The sequence below is a fragment of the Artemia sp. Qi Xiang Cuo genome, chromosome 4, assembly GCF_049724085.1.
Source record: "Artemia sp. Qi Xiang Cuo chromosome 4, ASM4972408v1, whole genome shotgun sequence".
In the NCBI taxonomy this organism is placed as follows: Eukaryota; Metazoa; Arthropoda; class Branchiopoda; order Anostraca; family Artemiidae; genus Artemia; species Artemia sp. Qi Xiang Cuo.
The window spans coordinates 17,931,393-17,952,370 of NC_142797.1; the positions used below are offsets into that span (position 1 = coordinate 17,931,393).

At 36.7% G+C, this 20,978-nt stretch overlaps 2 protein-coding genes across 3 annotated transcripts in view; one reads left to right on the forward strand and one right to left on the reverse strand.

The window, feature by feature from the left end:
- LOC148952838 (NADPH-dependent diflavin oxidoreductase 1-like) overlaps nt 1-20,978 on the reverse strand; it is a 134,229-nt gene that overhangs the window by 101,555 nt on the left and 11,696 nt on the right. For both annotated transcript variants that reach the window (XM_089088124.1, XM_089088125.1), the window contains one exon: nt 20,556-20,739. In XM_089088124.1, the coding sequence (XP_088944250.1) occupies nt 20,556-20,739 (184 nt within the window). The remainder of the gene's footprint in view (nt 1-20,555; nt 20,740-20,978) is intronic.
- On the forward strand, nt 9,276-16,800 carry LOC148952841 (cuticle protein 19-like). The gene is made up of 3 exons (XM_089088126.1): nt 9,276-9,391; nt 14,003-14,128; nt 16,450-16,800. The coding sequence occupies exons 1-3, from the start codon at nt 9,386-9,388 to the stop codon at nt 16,720-16,722; spliced, it is 405 nt and encodes a 134-aa protein (XP_088944252.1). The 5' UTR covers nt 9,276-9,385; the 3' UTR covers nt 16,723-16,800.

The window sequence follows — 20,978 nt, forward strand, 5'->3', positions numbered from 1 at the left end:
CCCATCCCCCAAAAAAATACTTTTCAGACATTTCTTGTTAAAACTTTATTTTCAACTAATTCATCCGGGTTTTTCACAAGCAATTCGTACCACAGTATAGCACTATAACTAGTCTAAGAAATCCACTCTGTCATCGCCCTCACCCCCCCCCCCCCAAAAAAAAAAATACTTTTCAGACATTTCTTGTTAAAACTTTATTTTCAACTAATTCATCCGGGTTTTCGAAAGCAATTCATGCCAGAGTACAGCACTATAACTAGTCTAAGACATCCACTCTGTCATCGCCCCCACCCCCACCCCCCCAAAAAAAATACTTTTCAGACATTTCTTGTTAAAACTTTATTTTCAACTAATTCATTTGGGTTTTTTACAAGCAGTTCGTACCACGGTACAGCACTATCACTAGTCTGAGACATCCAATCTGTCATCGCTCCATCCCCTAAAAAAAGACTTTTCAGACATTTCTTGTTAAAACTTTTTCTGAGGGGGAAGGAGGGGCTGTTGAGCATTGCCCTTGAGGCAGATCCCGTTTTTTTTCGATTCTTATACTTTTTGTTTTTCCTTACAAAATTTACCCCCCCCCCCTCCCCTGCCCTCACAAATGGGGGATCAAAGGGCCTCTGAGCCTTGCCCCTTGAGGCGGATCCCATTTATTTTTGAGTCTGAGCATTTTTGATTTTCCATCCAAAATTGACTCCCACTCCCCTGCCCTCAGAAATGGGGGAACGACGGGCTTCTCAGCCTTCCCCTTGAGGCAGATCCCATTTATTTTCGCTTCTGAGTATTTTTTATTGTCCTTCAAAAATTGACACCCCCTCCCATCCCTCCCCTCAGAAACGGCGGAATGAACCCTCAGAAATGGAGGAAGGAGGGGCATCTGAGTCTTTCCCTTAAAGTAGATCCCATTTATTTTTGAATCTGAGTTTTTTGGTTTTCCCTCCAAAATTGACCCCCTCCCCCTCCCCTGCCTTCAGAAATGGGGTAACAAAGGGCCTCTGAGCCTACCCCTTGAGGCAGATCCCATTTATTTTCGATTCTGAGTATTTTTGATTTTCCCTCCAAAATTGACCCTCCCCCCCTGCCCTAAGAAATGGGGGAACGAAGGGCCTCTGAGCCTTGCCCTTGAGGCAGATCCCATTTATTTTCGATTCTGAGTATTTTTGGTTTCCCCTCCAAAATTGACCCCCCCTCCCCTGCCCTCAGAAATGTGGGAACGAGGGGCCTCTGAGCCATCCCCTTGAGGCAGATCTCGTTTATTTTTGATTCTGAGTATTTTTGGTTTTCCCTCCAAAATTGCCCTGCCCCCTCACCTGCCCTCATGAATGGGAGAACGAAGGGCCTCTGAGCCGTCCCCTTGAGGCAGATCACGCTTTATTTTCGATTCTGAGTATGTTTGGTTTTCCCTCCAAAATTGACCCCCCCCCTCCCCTGCCCTCAGAAATGGGGGAACGAAGGGAACCTTAACCAATTTTAAACTGACAACACAGTCCAAACATCACATGTATATTATACAGTACACAATCACCCCAACTCCCCCAAAACACTTTTCAGTCATTTCTAGTTAAAATTTTTTATTCCAATTCGCAAATCTCATTACCCCTTTTTAAATGTCGATCAAACAATTCTGATTGTAGTGTCTAAGTTTTTAATAACAAAGCCTACACACATGTACACACTATGCTTTCAAAAAAACAGTCTGGTTGAAAAACTTGGAGTTGAAACAAATTTGTGCGGGGAATCCCCCGTTCATACTGTTATCTTTTTTGCAATGTTTAGGAACAGGCGGGGAATCCCCACTCGTTTGGAATGGTACCAACAGGACATAAGCAAATAGCACATAGTTTTATAACGTATTTAATCACGTGTAGAGGTTCCCATAGAATAACAATGGAAGGAACATAAGGCAAGCAAGTCCATTGTCTCGGCAAATAACATGGAGATTCCTAGGGGCGTGAGCAAATAGCATAGGAATTCCTAGGGGCGTGAGCAAAGTATAACTTAGATTACTACTGTTTTGCGTTTTATTCATTCTTTAATTGTAATTTCTGGTTGTTTTTGGTTTGGATTATTGCAGGCCTTTATTTCTGCTAGTCTTAAGTTTAATATGGCTGTTTAACTGTTTTTTTAATCTTCTTTTTAAAGATATTTTCTGTTCTTTTTTTATTGCAATTAAATAAAAAGACAAGTTTTTTCTAACTGAAAGTAAGGAGCGACATTAAAACTTAAAACGAACAGAAATGATTCCGTATATGAAAGGGGCTGTCCCCTCCTAAATGCCTCGCTCTTTACGATAAAGTTTTTTATTGTTTTAAAAAATAGAGTTGTGAGAAAGAGTCAAACTTTAGCGTAAATAGCGAGGCGTTGAGGAGAGGACAGCCCCTTTTATATACGGAATAGTTTCTGTTCATTTTAAGCTTTAGTGTCGCTCCTTACTTTCAGTTAAAAAAATTGTTTTTTTATTTAATTTATGAACGTTTTTGAATTAATGCAGGTTTTGATTTTGGCTCACCGTACAAAATTTGCATATTAATTTTACTTTTTTGGTTAAATGGCTTTCTCGAAAGTTGTCAATTTTATTTACGAACGTTTTTATTACTAATAAATATACGTAACTAATAATCGTATATTTTTATTACGTATATTAGGGGGTTTTCCACCTAGTCAATACCTCGCCCTTTACGCTTAAGTTCAAATTTTGTTCCAATTCTGTAGGAATGACCCCTTAATCACGAAGGCCGTTAGTTAGAATATGAAAGTACCGAAAAAAAACTTTAGCGTAAAGAGCGAGGTATTGACTAGGGGGCGAACCCTATCATATACTTAATAATTTCTGTTCGGTTTAAGTTTTGATGTTGCTCCTTACTTTAAGTTGAAAAACTTGTTTTTTTATTTAATTTCTGATAGTTTTTTAAATAAAAACGGGAAAATAAAAACTGGGAAATCCGCTGCCCCCTTCATAGCAATGTCCCTTCCCCCATGGAAAGATCCTCCCACGTAACCCCCGGCCCCCCCCCCCCTACTACCGGAAAAAATTCCCCCTGAAAACGTATGTATACTTTCCAATAACCAATACTATATGTAAACATTGGGAAAAGTTCATAACTTGCAGCCCTTCCCCCGGGGACTGTGGAAAATTAAGTCATCCTCAAAGACATAGTTATTTTATTTTTCGACTATGCTGAACAAAATGGCTATCTCAAAATTTTGATAGCGTAACTATGGGAAAAAATGAGCGTGGGAGGGGACCTAGTTGCACTACTTTTTTTGGTCACTTAAAATGGACGCTAGAACTTTTGATTTACGTTCAAATGAACCCTCCCACGATATTCTAGGACCACTGGGTCGATACGATCACCCCTGGAAAAAAAGAAACAAATAAACAAGCATCCGTGATCTTTCTTCTGGCAAAAAATACAAAGTCCACATTTTTGCAGATAGGAGCTTGAAACCTCTGCTGAAGGGTTCTCTGATACGCTGAATCTGATGGTGTGATTTTCATTACGGTTCAATAAATTTTAGGGGGTGTTTCCGCCTTTTTTCGAAAAAATATATATATTTGAAATCAGCCTAAAAATACGATTCTTTTGATGTGTCTATTGGTATTAAAATTTCGTTTTTTAGAGTTTCGGTTACTATTGAGCCGGGTCGCTCCTTACTTACAGTTTTTGTTAATATTGTTATTGGTTAATATAATGAATGTTTCGCCGGTTTACACGTCTTCAGCTTAAGAATTAAAATATTCGATTCTAATCTAGTTTAATATGGCTCTTTACTTTTCTTTGAAAAACTTTTTTTTTTTAATCTTCTTTCTACAGATAGTTTCTGTTCTTTCTTGATTGCCAAAGGTTGTTATTAGTTGGTATAATGAATGTTTCGCCAGTTTTCACGTCTTCAGCTAAAGAATGAAAATATTCGATTCTAATTTATTAGTTCTAATTAGCGTCTTTTGATTTGTTTCAGCATCCCTCTCAACGCTCCTTGAAAGTTTCAACGAAATGCCATTAGCCGTCCCTGAGATATTGTAGATATAACCATAAAACATATATTGTCTCTAATCGAGTGAATAATCCACCTCTATATTCTCTGAAAGTTTCAACGTTTGTATGATCTACGCCCTACCGCTCTAGTTGCCCATTCATTAACCCATTGCAGAACCGGTTTTTTTGTTAGTTTCTTTCAGCTTAGCGCGAGACAAGACATATGACAGAATAGATGGAAATATATATAATTTGGGCTATATAGTTGCACAATAGGGGTGGGGGGAGGGTTGGTAAAGTATTGGACAGTATGAAGTTAGAAAACAATTGTTACCTCATAATATGCAGAATAATTGTACCTAACACATTAGGCATGCTGACCCGCTATATTTTACTCCCACCCCTAATGTGCAAATATATAGCCCAAATTTGTTTCTAAAGTGTTCTATTTTTATCATACTTACGTGTATTTCCTTAGGCTTGAGCGTCAGAAAAACATTAGGAGAATATTAGGTAGGACGGAGATCATACAAGTAAAGTTTCAACTTCCCACCCTTAACCGCTTGCGAGATATTGCATCTATTGTTCACACCATTTTATATAGATGGATGTACATAGTATCTTTTGATTTAGGAACATTCCTGAAAGTTTCAAATAAATACCATTAGTCCATCCTGATATGCTGCACCTACGCCCTTTTGATAGCCAGGATGCACATAGTTGTAAATTGATTAAGTTCAATATCGCAGTTCAACTTCAACTTAAAATCCTTCACTATTCCTGAGACATTACAAACGTTCCCTGTTGACAACCTGGATGTATATTGTGTCTTTCGATCTTATTTAACATCCGCTTTAGCATTCCATGCAAGTTTGTTAATAATGTAAAAATGTGTGAGTTATTCGGCGACGCCAAAGCCGAACTCTTGAATTAAAGTCCAGTTTGGCTAGCTTATACTTACCTCACACATTGATACATGGAGTCCCTCCCTCCTCCCCCCTTATAGAGGGCTATGGAGTTATCACAGATTCAGTTCAAAACAGAAACTGACTGGATTTAAATACATCAGTAGGGTGTTCATCCCGTAGATGTTATCGCAGAATTTTGTGGCGAATAAACAAAACCATCAAAAGTTCGGCTTTAGCATTCCATGAAAGTTTCACCTTAATACCCCTTTTTGGACAAACCCACGATCAACCATTCCTCTTTTCGCAATTACAAATCCCGTATATTAACAATGAGCAAAGTGCATAATTTACAACCCTTAGCTCGAAGGCAGTAGGGGGCTTGATATCCACGAGGCCATAGTTAGTAGACTTTTTGACTATTTTGAACATGTGTTTTTCTTTAAAATCTTGATCACTGTTGGGGAGGGGGCATCTAAATACAGTAAGTGGGGTTGCTACCCTTAGATCACTTTTCAACCCCCCCCCCCCGAACATGACCTGAAAGTTTCAGCTTAGCACACTAAGTCATCCCTTGGATATTGCTGATGCCCCCTTTTGACAACTAGTATGCAAATAATAAAAGTAGTAGTAGTAATAGTGGCCCTGAAAGTTTCAAGTTAACACCATTAGCGCTTCCTTAAAAATTGCAGATTCCTAACCTGGATAGCCTACACATAGTACCTTACCACCCTTAACTTTTCCGAACACACACACGATCAAATATTCCCCTTTTCGCAATTATAAATCCCATATTGCCGATGCCACCTTTTGACAACCAGTTTGCAAAAAGTGTGTTTTGATTTTGCACAAAATCCCCTTCAAAATTTCGAAAAATAGTCAGAAATCTTGTAATTTTACTGTAATCACAAGTAAAAGTAATCGCAATCACAGGCAGTTGCAGTCTCGGTCACGAGAAGTGCACAGTCGCTGTCTCAGTAGCAGTTGCAGTAGTAGTGGTTCATACCTTAACCCGTTCCTAAGATGTTGCAGAAACATCTTTTTGGTAACTTGGAAGCAGACAGTGTTCTTTGATTTAACTCAACATGCACTTTAAAATTCCTGTATTTCACCTTAATATCCTTAGTCTTTGCGGACACGCCCAGCATCCAACATTTCACCCTCTCCCAATGATAAATCCTAAATGTAAAAAATAGACAAATTACAACATGCCTTTCAACTTAATACCCTTAACTGTTCCTAAGATATTGCTGCTGCGCCCTTTTGACAACCCTCCTGCATGTAGCGTGTTTTGATTTTGTTTGAACCGTATATGTAAACAACGGGCAGCTTATATAACTTACAACAATTGCGCCAAGGGTTGTTGGGGGTTAAGTTATGCCCGGAGGCATAGTTATTTGACTTTTCGACTATATTAAACAAGATGGCTATTCCAAAATTTTGATCAGATGTCTTTGGGGGGAAGGCAGCTGAAAAAGGAATGGGAGGGGGACTGCCAAGGGTTGTTGGGGGTTAAGTTATGCCCGGAGGCATAGTTATTTGACTTTTCGACTATTTTTAACAAGATGGCTATTCCAAAATTTTGATCAGATATCTTTGGGGGGAAGGCAGCTGAAAAAGGAATGGCAGGGGGACTGGTTGTCCTCCAAATCCTTTTCAACATCCGCCTCAACATGCCCTGAAAGTTTAAACTTAATACCCTCAACTGTTCTTAAGATATACGTTTTTTTTATAGACTGGATACACTTAATATCTTTTGACTTAGTCTATCATGCCCCACAAAATTCCCCAAAATTCCATCTTAATACCCCTAGCATATTGGAACACACCCAGAAGTAAACATTCCCCCTTTTTCTAATGATAAATCCTGTATGTAAAAAAGGGCAAATTGCATAATTTACAATCCTTGCCGTGGGGGCTGGGGGGGGGGGGTATTGCATCCACGGAGGCATTTTTACTACACCTTTTGAGTATTTTGAACAGAATCTCTTTTCAAAATTTTGGTCAGCGTTGGGGGGGGGGGTCGGGCATTAAAAGGGGCAAAGGGGAGGGGGATTGGTTGCCCTCCGACCATTCTTCAAAATACCCTTTAACATACCATGAGAATTTCAAGTTAGTGCCCTCAGTCGTTCCTTAGATTTCGCTGATACGCCCTTTTGACCACCAGCAAACACATAATGTGTTTCGATTGTGTTCAGCAGCATTTTCGAAAGCTTTGGGGGCTTATGTCATCCCCATAGGCATAGTAATTCCACCTTAATTTCACTTAGACAGTTTGGACAAGATGGGTATTTCAAATTTTTATCGAATGTTTTTGGAGGGAGGGCGGCTAAGAAGGGCATGGGAAGAGGACTGGAAGCCCTCCGACCATTTTTCAATCTACCCCGCAACATGTCCTAAAAGTTTCAACTTAATATCCTCAACCGTTCTTGAGATATTGCAGATCTGCTTTTGATAAACTGGATCCACATAGTGCCTTTTGATTTAATTAAACATATCCCTTAACATTCTTCAAAGTTCCACCTTGATACCTTGATACTCGGATACACCCTGAACCAAACAATTCTCCTTTTCCTAATGATCAGTCCTGCATGCAAACAATGGGTAAATTGCATAATTTACAATCCTTGTCCCGGGTCTATGGGGGGCTTGGTATCCCTGGAGTCATAGCTATTAGGCCTTTTGACTACTCTGAATAAAATAAAAATTTCGATCAGTGTTTAGAAGAGGGGCACCTAAAAAGGGCAAGGAGGGGAATGAGCTGGATGCCCTCCAATCACTCTTCAACATCCCCTCAACATACCTCAAAAGTTCAAACTTAATACCCACAGGCGTTCCTTAGATACTGCTGACATTACCTTTTGACTACCAGAAAGCACATAGTGTGTTTTGATTGTGTTCAGCACCCCTCTAAAAATTTCCTTTAAGCCTAAGCCTTCAATAATACCCCAAACCTTTTTGAAGATTCAGGATCAAACATTCCCTCTTTTCCCAATAAAAAACATTATGAGTTAACAATGGGCAACGTGCATAACTTACAGCACTTTCCCCAAGCGCTGTGGGGGATTCTGTCGACCGCAAGGTCAAAGTTACTACCTTTGCACTATTTTGAATAAAATGGATATCTAAAAATTTTGATCGAATACATTTGGAAAAAAAGGCGTGGGGGGGGGGGGGTTGCCCTGAGACTTTCGATTTCCAACCAAATGAGCCCCCTCTGATGTTTATACAACCACCCCTTCCATATAAAGTGCCGCTGGGGAAAAAAATAATACACTGAAACCTTATAGCTCTTTATTATAGGCTACGCTGTAACGTTGCTTCTAATCTATCAAATTCAAAAAAACTCGAGGTGGCAAACTCATTTTCCAATAAACAACCTAAAATAGGATGAACTAGAAAAAAAATCCAACAGAGGGCAGAATTAAACCAAATTGAGTGATAGGCTATTAGACTTGTATGGATAACAAGATATATAGGCTACACACAAAATGAGACAACGCAATATCTGGAGGAGGTAACTGAACCCCAGCTCCTCCCTACCCATAGCAATTTGCGTCCCTGGAAATAGTCATTTCTAGTCATAAAAATGATTTTGTTCACTTAGAATGGCAAAATTTCATTTTCTGCAGGGATACGAAAAGGGTTTTTTGTTCATAAGTGTCACATTTTTTTTCCAAGCATAAATTCTAACATACAAAAAAAAATACGTGAATATTATTAAAAACATAGGAACAAGATTATTCCAATTAAACATTTTAAGAAGCCTCACGGTTTATCTTTACGACCCACATGCCTTTTCACAACCACGAGTGAACCCCTGAACAATAAAATGATATCTATTACAAAGTACACGACCCACATGCCTTTTCACAACCACGAGTGAACCCCTGAACAATAAAATGATATCTATTACAAAGTACACGACCCACATGCCTTTTCACAACCACGAGTGAACCCCTGAACAATAAAATGATATCTATTACAAAGTACACGACCCACATGCCTTTTCACAACCACGAGTGAACCCCTGAACAATAAAATGATATCTATTACAAAGTACACGACCCACATGCCTTTTCACAACCACGAGTGAACCCCTGAACAATAAAATGATATCTATTACAAAGTACACGACCCACATGCCTTTTCACAACCACGAGTGAACCCCTGAACAATAAAATGATATCTATTACAAAGTTCATCTGCGTAAAACCACAGTGAAATGTGAATAACCTCGCACCATTCAACCAAAATAAAATCTCAGACCCATTTCCTACCTAATTTGGTTTCATTATTAACGACCTTCACCGCATATAAATTTGGACAGAACAATAACCTAAATATAAAAAAAAAAAAAAAAAAAAAAATCCGGCATAAGGTGATCTATACCCACGTGGGTGTGGTCAAATTTAACAATTTTGATTTAATATAAAGTCTTCGGACGGCAAATGAGTCAGTATCAGTTCTCTTTGCAGAGTGAATCAAAACAACAACAACAAAATGAAAGTATGTACCTTATCTTTAAATTTCTTCTTGTTAACCATTAGTAAATTCCTCGCCAAAGAACTATATTTGCCTATCGAAAAGCAGATATTAATTTCTTTCTAAGCAAGCGCAACTTCAGACCAAAGCGGAAAGGGTATACCGTGGATGTGAAGACATGCTGAAGAAGCCTTCATTTAAATTTTACCAATTCAAATGGTGATAATTCCTCAAAAAATTTTCTCGAGGGGCAGCTTTTCTCAGTTACACCTTATTGCCTCTCAAGAGACAGTGAACTATATGCACGAAAAAAAACTTTTTCGACAGAATTGGACCTTGTCTCTTTGATAGTGACAAAGGGAAACAATGACACTTGAAGGCGGGACAGGGGGCTTCACCCCTCTCCCCATAGAAGACAAAAAATGTGCATAATTTTGTGATACTCTGGGATAATATGATACTTTCACAATATTTAATTTTAAACCTTAGACCAGGGTCGTTACTAGCCGAAATGTTTTTTTTTGGGGGGGGGGGAGGAGCAAAGGATTTTACCGACTGGCTGGTTATTTTTACCGACTGTTTTTGTCAAAAATTAACATAATGTCCGTTTTGAATAAGATACGTAGAATCACTGCACGAGTCGGTAAAATCGCTGCATTTACCAACCGAGATTGAGATTTTGGTATATACCATCTCACTATTTTCATCCTTGTTATTTAACCAAATGGAAAATTGTGGCACCGTCCATAAAATCACGTCAGGAGCCAGGAACCAGCCAGGAGCCAGGATGCGTTTACCGACCAAGTTCGAGATTTCTGTAGATGACATGTCAGTATTTTTGTGGTCTTAATTTACTTTATTTAACCGAATAAAAAAATTTGGCGGCGTCGGAAAAATCGCGGAGCTTCGCACCACGATTTTACCGACTCATTTTTTCCCCGAATGCCCAAAAACATTGGAGGGCACATCCCCCTTCCCCCATACGTGACGGCCCTGCCTTGGACTGTCCTAAACAAAATTTTCAGGACTGCGCAAAGCCTGGGAAAATGTATGCAGGCGCCCATAAGAGAAACCGCGTTATCTATCATTCTATACTATCTATACTTCTCTATATCTATCTCTACAGTGATTAGTCTAAAGGTAATTTTTTTTCCTGTTTCAGTTATTTTCGTCTCTTATATTGTTATATAAGTAACAATTATTTAAAATTATTCAATTATTCAATTTAATTTTAAAATGTTATTAAATAAGTTTGTTTTAAGCAATAGATCTTAAAAAATAATTTATAAAAGTCAAAAGCACTGATAATAGATTAATCAATATTAAGACCAGAAGTCAAATTCGAGGGGCTGCCACTTTCCTCCACTTGGTGTACATCTTGGAGCACCAAGTACACCACAAAGTCCCGCAGGGAGTGGCAATGTTCCGCCACGTGTGGTACATTCCCCACAACGCTTAGTACTGTTTGCCATGCTTGTCACATTTTCGCCATACTTGGCACGCGCCACCTGGTGTAAATGATTTCTGAAAGTTGGTACCACCTTGGTTAAACTTCAAAAAATTGCAATCAAATCTTCTGTTTTCCAGGGTTTAAGCACAACTTTGAAATTATTATTGTCATCTTCGTTTATTAAAACACTATTTTTTAAATTCGTATGATATGACAAAAATCTACTACAAAACTCAAAGAAGTTCCGCTGATAAATCCTGAATCTACTTGACTCCAACATTTTAATGTAAAGATTTAGGTGATCTATACCCACGTGGGTGTGGTCAAATTTAACAACTTAGATTTAATATAAAGTCTTCGGACGGCAAATGAGTCTGTATCAGTTCTCTTTGCAGAGTGAATTAAAACAACAACAAAAATGAAAGTATGTATCTTGTCTTTAAATTTCTTCTTGTTAAATATTAGTGAATTCCTCGCCAAAGAACCATATTTGCCTATCGAAAAGCAGATATTAATTTCTTTCTAAGCAAGCACAACTTCAGACCAAAGCGGAAAGGGTACACCGTGGTTGTGAAGACATGCTGAAGAAGCCTTCACCCAAAATTTTATCAATTCAAATGGTGATTATTCCTCAAAAAATTTTCTCGAGTGGCAGCTTTTCTCAGTTACACCTTATTGCCTCTCAAGAGACAGTGAACTATAATCGCAAAAAAAAACTCTTTCGACAGAATTGGACCTTGTCTCTTTGATGCTGACAAAGGGAAACAATGACACTTGAAGGCGGGACAGGGGGCTTCACCCCTCTCCCCATAGAAGACAAAAAATGTGCATAATTTTGTGATACTCTGGGATAATATGATACTTTCACAATATTTAATTTTTAAACCTTAGACCAGGGTCGTTACTAGCCGAAATGCTTGGGGGGGAGGGGGTGAAGGATTTTACAGACTGGCTGGTTATTTTTACCGACTATTTTTACGATAAAATGACAAAAATCAAACAGTTCATGGTAACGAACTGTAAGTAAGGAGCGACCCGGCTCAATGGCAACCGAAACTCTAGAAAATGGGTTTTGGATACCAATAGATACATCAAAAGAATCAGATTTTAATGCTGATTTCAAATATATAAGTTTCAATTTTAGTCCTACCCATCAAAAGTTACGCGCCTGAGGAAATTTGACTGATTTTCGAAAAAAGGGGGAAAGACCCCCAAAAAGTTATAGAACCTTAATGAAAATCACACCATCATATCCAGCGTATCAGAGAACCTTACTGTAGAGGTTTCAAGCTCCTATCTACAAAAATGTGAAATTTGCATTTTTTTGCCAGAAGAAAGACCACGGACGCTTGTTTATTTGTTTTTATTTAGGTTTGTTTTTTGTTTTTTTTTTTTGTTTTTTTATTTTCCCCAGGGGTGATCGTATCGACCCATTGGTCCTAGAATATCGTGGGAGGGCTCATTGGAACGGAAATTAAAAGTTCTAGTGCCCCTTTTTAAGTGACCAAAAAACGGAGGGCAACTAGGCCCCCTCCCACGCTCATTTTTTTCCCAAAGTCACCCGATCAAAATTTTGAGATAACTATTTTGTTCAGCATGATCAAAAATATGATAACTATGTCCTTTAGGACGACTTAATCCCCCGAATTCCCTGGGGGGAGGGCTGAAATTTATGAACTTTACCCAATGTTAACATATAGTAGCCTATTGGTTATTGGGAAGTATAAAGACATTTTCAGGGGGGATTTTTTCTGGTAGCGGGGGGGGTCGAGGGTTATGTGGAAGGATCATTCCATGAAGGAAGTTTTCATGGGGGAAGGGACATTGCTATGAAGGGGGCGCCGGATTTCCCAGTATTATTTTAAAAAAAGATCAGAAACTAAATATAAAAAAAAACAGTTTTTCAACTGAAAGTAAGGAGCAACATCAAAACTTGAAACGAACAGAAAGTATTACGCATATGATTGGGTTCACCCCCTAGTCAATACCTCGCTCTTTAAGCCAAATATTTTTTAGTACATTAATAGGAGATATTTATTATAAATAACGGCCTTTGTGATTAAGGGGTCATTTTTAAAGAATTGGAACAAAATTCGAACTTTAGCGTATAGGGCGAAGTATTGACTAGGGGGTGAACCGCCTAGTATATGTAATAAAAAATACGAATACAAAAGTTCGTTACGTAAGTTAATTCGCAAGTTACGTATATTTTTTACAAATAAAAGCGTTCTTAAATAAAATTGAACAAGTTTCGAGAGAGCCATTTAACAAATAAATATAAAATTAATATGCAAATTTTGTTTTAATTATTTATGTACAGTGAGCCAAAATCAAACCCTGCATTAATTCAAAAACGTTCAAAAATTAAATTAAAAAAAAAGTTTTTTTAACTGAAAGTAAGGAATGACGTTAAAACTTAAAACGAACAGAAATTATTCCGTATATGAAAGGGGCTGTCCCCTCCTCAACGCCTCGCTCTTTACGCTAAAGTTTTTTATTTTTTTAAAAAATAAAGTTGTGAGACAGAGTCAAACTTTAGCGTCAAGAGCGAGGCGTTGAGGAGGGGACAGCCCCTTTCATATACGGAATAATTTCTGTTCGTTTTAAGTTTTAACATCGTTCCTTACTTTCAGCTAAAAAAAAATTGTTTTTTTATTTAATCTACTACAAAATCCAAAGAAGTTCCGCTGATAAATCCTGAATCTACTTGACTCCAGCATTTTAATGTAAAGATTTTGAAGCAGTTGAATAACAGCCAATCATTCAAGTATTATCTTTAAAGTAATTTTCCATTAGGTTTTATGATACACCAAACACAAATTTCCATTCACATAAAAATCAGCGCTACTCTTTAGCCGTAACAGGTCTTTAGAAATAGCAATATTTATATATCTAAACAAAAATAAATATTAGCCTGATACCCCCCCCCCCTTCCTTTTCAACCTTAGAACTGATTTGGTAAGACACATGACTGAGTACAAAAATAAAACACAATCTGGGTGTTTTCGCCAAAAATGCACTCTTTCAAAGCATCAAAACTTCCCAGATAAACATTACAATACCCTCTTCCCTTAAGGGTCTTGAGTCATGCAACCAAGGCTAAGAGCTACTACAAAATTAAATAATATCTCAATATATAGTTATTGTAAAAGTAAAAAGTCGAAACTAATTTTTCTTTCTTTTAGCTTTTGGTCATCTGTGTTCTTGTTGCCGTCGCTGCAGCTGCGCCCCAGTACCCCAAGCCAGAATACAATACTGACTACAAGCCAGAATACAAGCCGGCTTACAAGCCGGAATACAAATCAACTGGCGTAAGTCGACAATGTTATGTATTCTTGATATCAGAGACCTCGCCACAAATGGAAGGGGGATCATGAACTTAAACCAGTTTCTAGTAAACTCCTGTAGCCAATGAAGTAACTCACAACAACAGATGAGATACTTTCACGGCAACATGATGAATACCCTCCTCCCATTCTCTAAAAACTGAACTTTAGTGATATTCATTACTTGTGACCAAAGCCGTATACAGGGGTAAAACGGTTTGACCTCCCGCCTCCAAAAAAAATCGTAAAAACGTACCGAAAACACATATAAACACACTTTTGATACTTAAAAAAAAATATAAGCTCAGCCCCCCCCGAACAAAAATCCTGGACATATCCTAGCTTCTGACATCAACTCTTGGCATTAAAACGTTCCATTACAAAATAGTATCAAAAATGCCTATGTCCTCTTTTTGAGAGGATACAGGCACAGCCTCCAAAAAATTGTCCGACTCATAGTAACAAAAATCCCTATAAACAAATTTTTTTATGCGTTTTTAAAGTTTTTTTTGTGATCTTCTCCCCCCCCCCCCCTCTTTGAACCAAAATCCTGGATTTGCCCTTGGCTAACTCCCAGAGTGATCAAACAGTGTTGCCATCGAAAGATGCTTCCACGATAAATAGTTTCAAAAAAGAATAAATGAGTAAAGAATTAATTGATCTGCAATTCATTTAACAAATAAATCAATTGGTTGTCGAAAAAACTGATAAACTAATTGATTCACTTTAATTATACAAAATAGCTCTTCAACCACTTTTTCCATACGTAAGCTGTTAACTAATCATATATGTGGTGCAAACAAATAGAAAAAGAGAGATTACTGTCCAATAATTCCATGTTAAAATGTATGCTTTGATTCTATTGGTTTATTTTCGTGACACATTTTTTACAAGCCAATTACACTGATCTTATTGGGGATTAAAGGCACACCACCTTTTTAAACCCTGTCCTTAGGTAATTAGTCCTTTTGTAACAAATATGTAACCAGTAAAAAGAACGGAAAGTTTTTCAATCGCGACATTTTTTACAAGTAAATTCTGTTTCTTTGTGTTGTAGAGTTTCTTCTATTTTCCTATACTCCAAAGTGTGTTGTAGCTATTTTGAACTTTGTGTATACAATACATAAATATTTAGATAAACTCAAGCGTATTTTCTTACGTTGGGAATCCAGGGGCGTGAATTGGGGACAGGGAATTTGCCCCTCTCCTCTTCCCTCCCTAAATTTGTGTTGCCACCCTCTAGAATCCACATCTCCATCTAGAATCTCGGTCATCTGCACAATTCATGTTGACGATTCATTTATATATATATATATATATATATATATATATATATATATATATATATATATATATATATATATATATATATATATATATATATATATATATATATACGAATATTGTTCATTGTCAAATGAGTGTCATGCATGAGTTAACATTCCTAATTGTTGTTAAGAGAAATGGCCCACCTTTTTAAAACCGGTTTTACTAATATTGGGCGACAAATCTACACAGACATCAAAATATCATTTTTGGAGAGACCAATAACTTCGCATTTTAAAACCTCATTGGTTATTTTAAGAGAAATATTAAGCCAGTATAAAGTGCAAAACATTTTTAAGTGATGACAGTTTTTCTTGACATGACATTTTTTGTCATGAAATGACATTTTTATGACTCTTTGGCATTACGTTTAAAAACAAAATTTACGTTGTAAAATAATTTTTCAAAAATTGTTGACAGTCCAAAAGTGTTTTTCTTGTGTACCGAGTACCTGTATACCGGTAATCTACTTTGCATTTAGTTGCAAACAAAAATTTAGAATTGTGTTAAAAAAAATTTAGGCTACAAATATTTTAAGTTAAAATAGTCGGAGTCAAACCCGGATTAGAAAAATGCTAGATTTGCTTTTCTTTATTCACACGAAAAAAAATCAGTGCAATTTAAAACTTGATTTTGATTTTCATTTCGGAAGCAAATTGAAGTAGTTTAACCATCAGTGTAAAATCTGTTAGTTCTAAAGCTTTGTATAAATTTACTGACACTGACTTCCAGATTACTGATACATCCCTTCTTCTCTCTGAGCTAGAACTCTCTCTCCCTCTTTTTCTTTCTATTTCATGTTGAAATAGAATCCGAATAATTTCATTTTCAATTTTTTTTTTCTTTACTTCTATCCTGCATAAAAACATTTTCTACAATCATGTGCTCTATTATATCAACAAGCAACAGTTTCAGTGACGCTTGCATATTAATATCTTAATCAAGCGTGCGTTCGATTAACAATTTCTAAATTTCTCTAGTACTCCCATGAGTATCACCCATACCAATTCGCATGGGCCGTCAAAGACGACTACACCTACAACGATTACGCCCATGAACAAGTTGCTGACGACAAAGGATACGTAAAGGGCAGCTACCGAGTTCTTCTCCCTGACGGCCGTGTCCAGATTGTTACATACACCGCTGATGCTTACAGTGGTTACAATGCTGACGTGCAGTACACCGGTGAAGCAACTTACCCTGAATACAAACCCGCTTACAAAGCCCCAGCCTACACAACACCAGCTTACTAATTTAGTGTCCTGAAAATTTGCTCAAATGATTTATTTTGTACAAATATTTTTTTACACATGAATATACATTCAGTACTATGTCTGCTTGAGGGATTTATTCAATTAGGAAAACTAAGGCAACCTCCTCAATCCCTCGTACTTTATACTAAAGTTAGACTTTTTTCCAGTTCTTTAAGAATGGCACTTGAAACACAAGGGCCGTTTAACTGGAATAAAAAGCTGTTTTTAAGTACTAAAAACTTAAGCGTAACAAATGAGGAATTGGGGAGGAGGCAGCCACCTTTTTATTTCAATTAAACAGCCCTTGTGTTTCATGAGTCGTTCCAAAGAATTTGGACAAGAAGTCAAACTGTAACGTAAAGAGCGAAAGATTGAGGAGGATGCAGCCCCCCTCATACAACAAAATAATTTCTGTCCGATTTAAGCTTTAATGTTGTTCCCTTCTTCCAGTAGAAAAAAAATTACATTTAGCTTCTGACCGTTTTTTAAATATTACCGGCGAATTCACCCTCTTTGAAAAATTCCTCCCTTCATAAAAAAATTAATCCCACGGTATATTACCGCATAGAAAATTCTTTACACGTAAAATCCCCCGGACAATTCCCTACTCGCTGAAAATTCCCCCAGAAAATTTTTATTTAATTTCTGATCATTTTTTAAATCATGCCAGAAATCCCCCCCCCCTTCAGGAAAAATTTGGCCTGGAAAATGTTATATCCACAATGAAAAGTTCCTCTCGCGGAAAATTCCTCCGAGAAAATTTTTTCCCACAGAAAATCCCGCTCTCTCACAGAAAAATCCCCCAAACAAATCCCTCCCCCCTAAAATTTTACCCAGACAATTCACCCAGAACATTTTCTCCACACCTTAAATTGAGTCACCAAAGAGAAAGTAAGACAAATAAGAAGAATTCCCTATACGAGTTCTGGCAAATTCCTCCGATTAAAATTTACCCTTGAAAATTAACCTCTCCCCATAAAATTCTACCAATACAAAATACCCCTCCCCCCCTGAAAAATGTCCGTACATTTACCCAATAACAGATACCATATGTAAACAATGGGCAAATTTCAAAACTTACAGCCCTTTCCTCAGGGCCGGTGAGGACTCATGTCATCCCCAGAGGCATAGTTATTGGACCATTCAACTATGCTGAACTAAATGGCTATCTCGAATAGAAACTTCATTTCAAAACCCCTATGTCTTCCCAAGGCCAGAACATAATTTGCACTTTACTGAAAAAAATACAAATGAATGTGCATTGTCAGTTTAATATACATTTACTGATATTTAGTAATCAAAATCTTAATATTATTTGATTTATAAAAGTAAAAACATTTATATTTTTTTCATTAAAGTGCAAATTATGTTCTGGCCTTAGGAAGGCATAGGGGTTTTGAGCCCAAATTATATCAATTTCAGCTCGTTTTGAGTTTGACTCGGTTATTTATTGTAATTTCTGTTCGTTTTGGGTTTCATTCATTTATCGATGCTGATTTGTGGTAGTTTCACGCTTGGTAGATTTTTTTATTTTATTTTTGCTCATTTTTTGTTTAATGGAGTTCTTTACTTTTCTTTGAAAAACTTACTTTGTGGAATTTTTTTTTTTTAATTAATCAGAATAAACTGATGAAACATCATATATACAAATATCGATGAAGTATCGCTTTGCAATTCGTATACGCAAATACTAACTAAATTAGTATTTAAACAAAATATACCCGGTTGAAGACGACAATTTACAAAACATAGATGATCACAAATAAATTATTCTCGAGAATTCGGCAAGAGCATTTACCACAACAAAGAGTCGTATTTATCATGACAAAGAGCCATGTGCACTTCTTGGGGCTAAACTTAGCTATAAGGATGGACGCCAGTAAGTTTTTATATGGGGAGGGGAGGCCTAAAAAAATTTTAAGGCCCATATTTTCTAACTTTCAATGAGAGGTGCTTCAGGTAGTTTGGTGAATATAGGTATAGCTTCTGACTCCCTTCATTTGGAAATGGGTTGGAGGTTAAATGATATACATGTGGATGAATGTGCGAAGAAGGGTAAAGTGCTGGTGTACAGAAGGGAAGGTTATTCTCTTATTGCAGAAACCATAGTTTTTAATGGAAATTTTAGTTTTTAAATAAGTCAAAACATTTTGCCAGAAAGTTAAACGCCAGGTTTCCTCTAATTTAGAAAAAAATCTACTTTGTTTGAAGAGCAAATACACTTAAATGAGCCCTTTTTGTCAAAGCATTCTTACGCAAAAGTGAAACGTTAGCCTGATAAGCGAGGGTCAAGGGAGCAATAGCCCCTCTCTTCCTATTTAGGGTAACTTTGGATATAATGATAAAAACTATAAAAAAACTAAATAATTAAAAACTGTTTTTTTTTCTTATGAAAGTAAAGGGCAGGATCTAAACTTAACAACTAGCAGAAATTATCCTGTATACCTAAAGGGTTTTCCCGAACTTGTTATATTAAGGTTTGACTTTTCCTGCCAGAAACTTACAGAACGAATGCTACAACACAAGGGCAACAGGAATGGGGTTAAAAAATCGTAATACCTCTAGAATGAAATGGCTTATTGCCGTCTTTTTACTTAAACAATACAATTTTCAATATAAACGCTTTGAATGGTAAACAGGAAATAAAATCTTGCAACTACCAACAGGCTATTTTGTTACACTCACAAATTCTTTCAGGAAAGTACTAGTGAAACTTTGGTGTAAAAAGGGGAGGGGGTTGAGGGAGAGGTCCTCCTCATAACAGTATATTTTATTTCCATCACAGGTTTTGATGGTGATACTTACTTTCATTTTTTTACCATTATTTTAGAAGAAACAAATGGAGACGACTAACGGCACGGACGTCTGGTTCCCTCTACACTGGCGACGCTGCCGAGCAAGAGCTTTAAGTCTAGTTAAGTCAATTAATTTAATTCTAAAGTAAAATGAAAAAATTGTTTGATTTTTTTTAATTAACGAGTAGGCCTAATTGTTTATAAAAGGAAGCATTGCTAAGGTATTGATACAACAGCAAAAAATATTGGCATCAAAAGCTGCACTTTCCCACAATTTTTGAAAGCAAGAAAAGAGGGCAATGCATTTTGAAAAAATGAAAAACTTCTAAACATTGTAGAAACCATATATAATAGGAGAAAACAGTTCTGATCAATTGATAGAGCAGTCTTTCTTTTCTTTCGTTCTAATTTTCCACAGATGTCAAATATCACTTTTTTATTTACCAAATGCAAAATATAATTAGTTGACAATTGTGATAGTTTTATTTACTGATTACTTCTCAAGACATTCAAAAAACGATCTTTACAGGAAATATGAATAAATAAGTCTCATCATTACCCAAAGCACAGCAAAAAGAAATGTAAATATTTTATTAACATTCCTCACTGGTTAGAGAATTTGTTCATGAGTTTGCTTTTTTTGAACATTAATGACATTTTTTCGTTTTTTTGTGAAAAAATTAGTTTTTGTGCTACTATTTATTAAATAATTCTTATGTTAAAAGGTGGTTAGGAGATACGCCAACCCACACGATTTTTTTGTCTTCTGTGTTGCTCTAGAGTTTTTATATAATGCGGCTGTGTTCCATTTTTTGGGGGGAGGGAGGGGGTGAAGTAATAAATATCTGAAACTGAAGCATTGAGGAAGGAAAAGTCAAAATTTAGCATATCAGAACGGGACATTGAGAGAGTAGCAGCCCCTATCATATTTAGGAAAATATCTTTTCATTTTGAAGTTTTAATTTCTGTCATTAGTTTCACCTGAAAAAAATATTACTGAATAAGAAAGAAGAAACGACTTGTTTGAGAGAAGCTAACCTTTAAACGTGATAGAAAGCTTGACGGCAGATTTCTTCTTAAAAGAAATTTCCAAAATTTCTTCATATTATCTGGCTCTTCTGCCTGGCCAGTTGTTGAGCAAATGAACACAATGACATCTTCAGATACCAGATCTTTTATTGGAAAATTTGCCAGTGATACAGGAGGGACCTTGACATTAATGCTATAAATAAAAATTTTGTAATAATACCTTAAAAACCTCATGGAGTCAATGGATTTTAATTTTGGCTAGAAAAACAGGGCTCATATAGTCAAAGATTACCAACAAAGTATTATAGGCTACAACTACACTAAAAAAAAAATGGTAAAGTCACTTTGATTAGAAAAAATATTGTTTAAAATTGGCTTCTCTGCTTGGCCAGCTGTGGAGCTAACGAGCACAATTTAACTTTACAATCCTAG